This window comes from Pinus tabuliformis, chromosome 9, assembly GCF_031772625.1.
Source record: "Pinus tabuliformis cultivar Carrire ecotype Pingquan chromosome 9, CPIR1, whole genome shotgun sequence".
NCBI classification, from domain to species: Eukaryota; Viridiplantae; Streptophyta; class Pinopsida; order Pinales; family Pinaceae; genus Pinus; species Pinus tabuliformis.
The window spans coordinates 1,264,220,156-1,264,226,155 of NC_142307.1; the positions used below are offsets into that span (position 1 = coordinate 1,264,220,156).

The following is a 6,000-nucleotide window of genomic DNA, read 5'->3' on the forward strand; positions in this document are numbered from 1 at the left end:
TTTTTCCCATCTCACGAGGTGGCAATTGGTAATCTACCCTTTTATTACTAATAGTTTCTTTAGAATGATACAAGTAACAACTTTGCAAGCACCGGGAGTTGTTGGGATTGTCATTCACTCTTCGTTTGAGCACATGTCCATGAGTTGGAGTTGGATGTTACCCACCCTAGTGTGTAGTCCCTAGGAGAAAATTTTCTCCTACTTGTTCAGCTTACCAACTAGCAACCATATGATGAACCACATATAGCTAGCCTTAAAGGCCTTCCATCCAAGCTCTGATTAGTGCTTTATTTCATCTAGCCTACTCACCAGATGAAAGTGGGTCATCTATTATAAGGTACATTAACCATTTTTTGTAATCAAGTGCTTTCATTTAATGTTTAAGGGAATCTAGTATGGATCACAGGTTGGACTGGATGAGATACCACTTATGATTGTATCTTTGTTCCCATGCTTCACCTTGGTGGTTATCCCTTGCCCCTAGTCCAATGTAACCTTCCTTGAGGCCTTTTTTTTCGTTGTCTAGGAGGGGCACAAATAGGAGGCACTTATTGATGTTGTGTGTCCATGGAAATCTAAATTTACACTTTCTATTGCTCTCTTATATCCGTGTCCCGTCTTCAGTTTGATTTCTATCTATCACTAGTATTGGTTCCCTTGTCTTCCTCATCCTTGAGTATGGGGCCGAAAGCTTTTTCCTAAAAGGGTGATGCAACAAAAAGAAAAGAAAGAGCAAGAGCCATGAGAAAGAGTAGTACATGCAAAAGATTGGCTGAGATATAATAAAGTTCATGGACAAAAGCCTAGCCTGAGCTCTACCTCTCTCATTAGCCCTCACCCAATTCCTAGCTAATGCATGAGCTATCAAAATGAAAGGAACTATGAATATCCCAACCTTGATGAACAATAAACCACTTCATCTTTAAGCGGTCAATTATGCATAAATAAAAACTTGCAACCCAAGCTATGCAAGGAAAAGAAAATGAAGAAAAAGGTGCACAGAGGGGTGGTAAAAATAGGCTAAGGAAAGGGGTAACTCAAGTCCCACAATTGCTCCAACTTCACATTATAACACTCAAGAATGATGGAATTTCATAGTTGGTACAAAGACTATGGCATACTCCATGAAGTAAACCCCTACCATATCACCAACCATTTGCACCTGCTAATTGATGGGTCGACCTAGGAACTGTTCCTCCCCTTAGGGTTGGAAGCACCTAATAGGGCCTTTTGAGGACCCTCCCATATCTAAACCTAGTAACTTATTTACAAATCATGAGCTAAGGAGACATTTGATGATGATGCTTGTGTGAAGTACATTGGTGCCTTTTGCACTAGATATGGCCCACTGTGGTACTCTTATGGTTACTTTACTATGATAATGGTCTCACTTGATTTTGAGGGTATGTTTTAGATGCTTACTCCTAGGTATAGCGACACTAGTCTATTAGTTTTTATTTTTTATGTTTTCTAGGGTAAATTAGGATTAGGTTATAGCAAAATCTACATTTAATAGCATAAAATACATTGGACCTCATAGTCCTAGGGTTAGGCTTTGTATATACTAAATTGGAAAAGCAAAAATATCCTTGTTTATGCATTTTCAGCCACTTTTTAGGGCTAACATTTAGCGTTCTTCAGCCATTGAAAAATTGCTGCAACCTATTTTCGTAGTTTACTCATTAAATAGCCTTTGTTATTTCTTGTTTATCATCAATTTCAAGCCATTTTGTTTTTGTTGTCATAAATTTTACACGTTGTAAATTGTGTCACTTAAAAACCCTAATTTATAATAGCAATTGGTAATTTAAAGGTAGCATGCGTTTGGGAACCTATTTGAACCTCTCTAAGGCTAGTTAAGCCGTCTAGATTTAGCCATAGTGTCCTTTTGACTCATTACCTTGGAATTACATCTCATCTCACCCAAAGCCCTACTTTATTGAACATTATCCTCGAGTGTTTTATTTAGTGGAACCCTTGGATGGTATTTGGCCTGGGAGTAATTTAGTTGTCTAATATCCAAGATCCATTGGGGAAACCTCCCATGTAGAGATAGTAACCGACCAAAGAACAGCAGGGGAGTAATTGCTAAGGTGGCAGTGGCAACTAATCCTATTGTTGCCCTTAATGTAAAGTGCTTAGTGAGGCTTTACACTATGGTGCTAGATTATAAATAAGGCTTTACACTAAGTGTTCTTAGATTAATGATTATAAATAAGCATTATGTGTGATGCTTTTCAAAGGGGAATGGAATGTTATGATCCTCCCTAGTGATGTAATAATGGCCCAAGGGCCCATTAGTTGATGTTAGGATATTTAGTTGATCAATTAGTGTAATATGGACTAGTCATTAATAAAGGTCCACAATATTAAGGTTCGCCCTAGGGTAGTAATTAAACAAGTTTCACTAGTGGTGGATTAGGGTTAGGATATCTAGGAGCTAGAAATAAGGAGGGAGTCCTCTTTATGGAGGGGGAATTATTATTGTATCATTTTCATATGGAAAAGATTTGGGGTTGATCCTTCCTTGAGGATCCCTGTAAGTGTACTCCTATCTTAAGAGTATTTTGGTTGAATGAAAATTGGGATAATCTTCAAGTACTATGGATTTTAACAAGTGAATTCTTCTGCTATGTGCTTTCATTTTTGGCAGCTGCAGGCAGCTAGTTACATCAGTCAAAGGAAGATAATGCATAAAGTAGTGAGACTGAATTTGTTTTTCAGCAGAGACTGTAATACAAGACAACACATAATATATTGTAGTAATACAGACGAATTACTTTTCAACAATGTTATTAAAAGTAATTGCTGGAGATGCCTTTAAACACCCACGCAATTCTTCATAGATAACAATAAAATTCTAAACTAGGATAAAAGAAGGAACAACGAAAGTTGAAAGGCCTGTCTAGACTCTATCTACCAGGTGGAAGTAGCCTGAGGCCCTGAAGGTGATGCTGGCATATGAACATTTTATGGTTTTGTCATCGTCTAAAAGTTACCTAATGTTTCTAGTCAATAGCAAATTATGATATGGTATTCAGAACAACACCCCAGAAAGAGAGATTTATAGGCCTTTTCTAATTTAACACCTAACAGTGACAGTGGTGAAAGATCTGTAGAGCTTCAGAAATTCTGGACCTCCTAGTTTTGCATTGGAAATAAGGATTTCAACATACAAGTCCTTAAGCATGAGAAGTAAAGTACCAACACCAAGCAAATTCAGGTGAACCGTACTCACCAAGAGCTTCAACAAGAAGCAATATGACTTTCCCTGCGGCATGCTGATGCAAGCAGCAAGAATACCATGCCCTGAAGGACTCAAACACATAAACTCCCCCCTGTAAAAGGACAAATCCCATCATAAAATGTTCATAATATTGCAGTTCATCCTAATCTAAAAGTTTCTGGCCAAGAAGACTTTTGATTGCCAAAGTATATTTGAAGAAGATTCTCACGGTGTTGCATCTTCAACTTCTATGTCTGATGTCAGCAAACGGTGAGTGCAACAAAGAATAATGGTACAGATTTAAATAATTGAACCTTCAAGGCCATTAGAGACAGAGCATCAATAGAGTTTAAGCTTTCAATGCAGTCCCTGAGGATTGGCACTGAGTGAGAATGGATCTGTTAAAAGCTTCCACGAGAATAACAAATAGCAATAAAAAAAATATACTACTATGTACCAGCAAAGATATTAAAATTTAAATTGTGTAAAATAAGGATGCCCAATATCCTTGACAATATTTGGGTCTATATGTCTAGAGGTAGCAGGGTGTTTACAAAAAACTTTAACAAACTTAAGAACCGTGAATTCCTCTATCCATTGTCTTACTGGCCAGAATTATTGAAGATATGAATTGAGTAACAACAAATAAACATGGTATCAAGAGACAGCGCACAATGCTCGCTCTGTAAAGAATCCAAATATACAAGTATCTCGTAATCAACTTCCCACCAAACTCAAACTCAAATTACAATTATTGTAAGATAGTGCATCAGCAGATGATGGAATACATATTTCAGAATAAAAACAAATGTAAATTAGTAAAATAGTCACTCCTATCCTGCTCTATGGCCGTGAATCACAAGGAATACATTCATCGAAAAATAAATCTAGTACAGAATTGAAAAGGCTAAAGGTGTTCCATATTTATTTTTAAGGTTAGGTAGTGGGACTATCCATGGGATTTTAAACTAACGACCATCAATAAGAAATACCTTAACAGTATATCTATTCATCAATTATTTTGCATCCAATACAAAAATGATTTATATTAAATATGATGTAACACTTCCTATGAACATCGGATTAGACATTCCTGTGAACATCAGAATAGACGTTTGATTTGAACTTCAGATTACAGATGGCTAAGAACATTTTTTATAAGAATTATCAGAATAGACATTCGCTTTGAACTTCAGATTACAGATGGCTAGGAACACTTTTTTATAAAAATTATTATCAACTGGTAAAAAGTAGGAGGACTAATAAAAGATGTTTATAATTGCATAAAAAGACTGGTGCTTTTATCTTTTTAGTTGGATGATATGATTCTTTAAGTTTAAGATGAATTTATGTTACTATAATTATAAATATTTTTAATTATTCAAAAAATTTATATTAGTATAAACTTAAATTATTTTATTATAAAACTAAATATTTAATAAGTAAATTAAGATTAAGATGAATTTAAAGCAGTATAAAACTAAACTATATCAAAGAGAACAGGGCCCGTTGGTTGTCATAGCCTTCCTAATGGACATTAGGTTTTATCAAGATTCATAGAGCATTACACACCTTCAGGAAGCACAGAACAGAACCCAGAAGTGAACCCGCAACGGCCATCAATGTGAAAAATCGGCAGTTGAAAATAACCTGTGAGATGTGGAAAACAACATAAATGGTTGCAGTTAAGCGATCTATTTGACAGTTACTAGACAAAAATCGAAGCAAAATATGATCATTCTTCTTCCGCTTCTGCTAACCATCTCAAGACGCTCTTCCACGGATAGAGGCCCCTGCGGCAGAATCATCGGGGGTGAAACTGTTCCATCGCTTCCCATAGACGATGTCTCTGAGGATGATGGAACTGCTGGATAGGATGATGATAATGCGTTGGCTCTTCTGGGCTTCTCATTCCCATGGAGCTGGGAACTCTTCACAACAATGCCTGGATTGCTTGAAAGGCCCCTCCGACGCTTCACAGTCAATAATTCCACGGAGCGATGGGCTAATTTGGGCCACACGAAGAATCTCCCATCAATACCCAGCTCAAGGCCTGAGAACCCATTGCCTTTTCTTACTAGATACTGAGATGCTGCCACATTTATCAACATCTCTACTGCTTACCAGAGAACTCTGTCACTAATTTGAACTCTTGGATTTTTATATCAGAGATGCTGATGAGATATGGATGGAAAGGGCAGTGTAGTGAGCATATGCGACTCCGGAGCTAAACTACCAAAGCTATGAGTCTGATGTTACCATTTTCATAAATTGATCTTTATCAGATCAACCGTGTATCGATAAAAGTGAAGACAATATTGACATTGAGGCTCCTCAAGATTCGAGATTTTGTATGGTGTAAATTTGTTGCTATTGTTTTTTTGTAGAGGGAATGATGATGCCAGTATAGTACAGGATTTTCTGAGATGATGGGACACTGTACATGGATAAGCTTATGTGGGTTTTACTGATAAACACTTCAGACCAACCACTTAAGATGAGACTTCACACTAGGCCCACAGTATGCTATTTTGTTCGACCTCATTATTTGACTATGCAGATAGAGTGTAGACGTCCATATTATTTTCAGTCACGTGCGTATTGAACTACTAACCACAAAAGACATACCCGCGTTTTATATCGAAATTCCATTGAACGTCGGCTGGTTAGAGCAAACTGCGCGGTCTACCTGCAGACCACAGGTCAACAAACCATTTTGTGTTACTTACCAATCAAATACAAGAGGACTTTTTTCAAGCATACCATAGAAATGC

At 37.0% G+C, this 6,000-nt stretch overlaps 1 protein-coding gene across 1 annotated transcript in view; it reads right to left on the minus strand.

Moving 5' to 3' along the window:
- Positions 1–5,718, minus strand: part of LOC149153134 (uncharacterized) — a 93,706-nt gene extending 87,988 nt beyond the window's left edge. The window contains exons 1-3 of the mRNA XM_089440904.1: positions 4,987–5,718; positions 4,799–4,876; positions 3,239–3,338 (exon numbers count right to left, since the gene is read on the minus strand). Coding sequence (XP_089297030.1) covers positions 3,239–3,338; positions 4,799–4,876; positions 4,987–5,337 — 529 coding nt within the window. The 5' untranslated portion in view covers positions 5,338–5,718. The remainder of the gene's footprint in view (positions 1–3,238; positions 3,339–4,798; positions 4,877–4,986) is intronic.
- Positions 5,719–6,000: the final 282 nt, after the last annotated feature.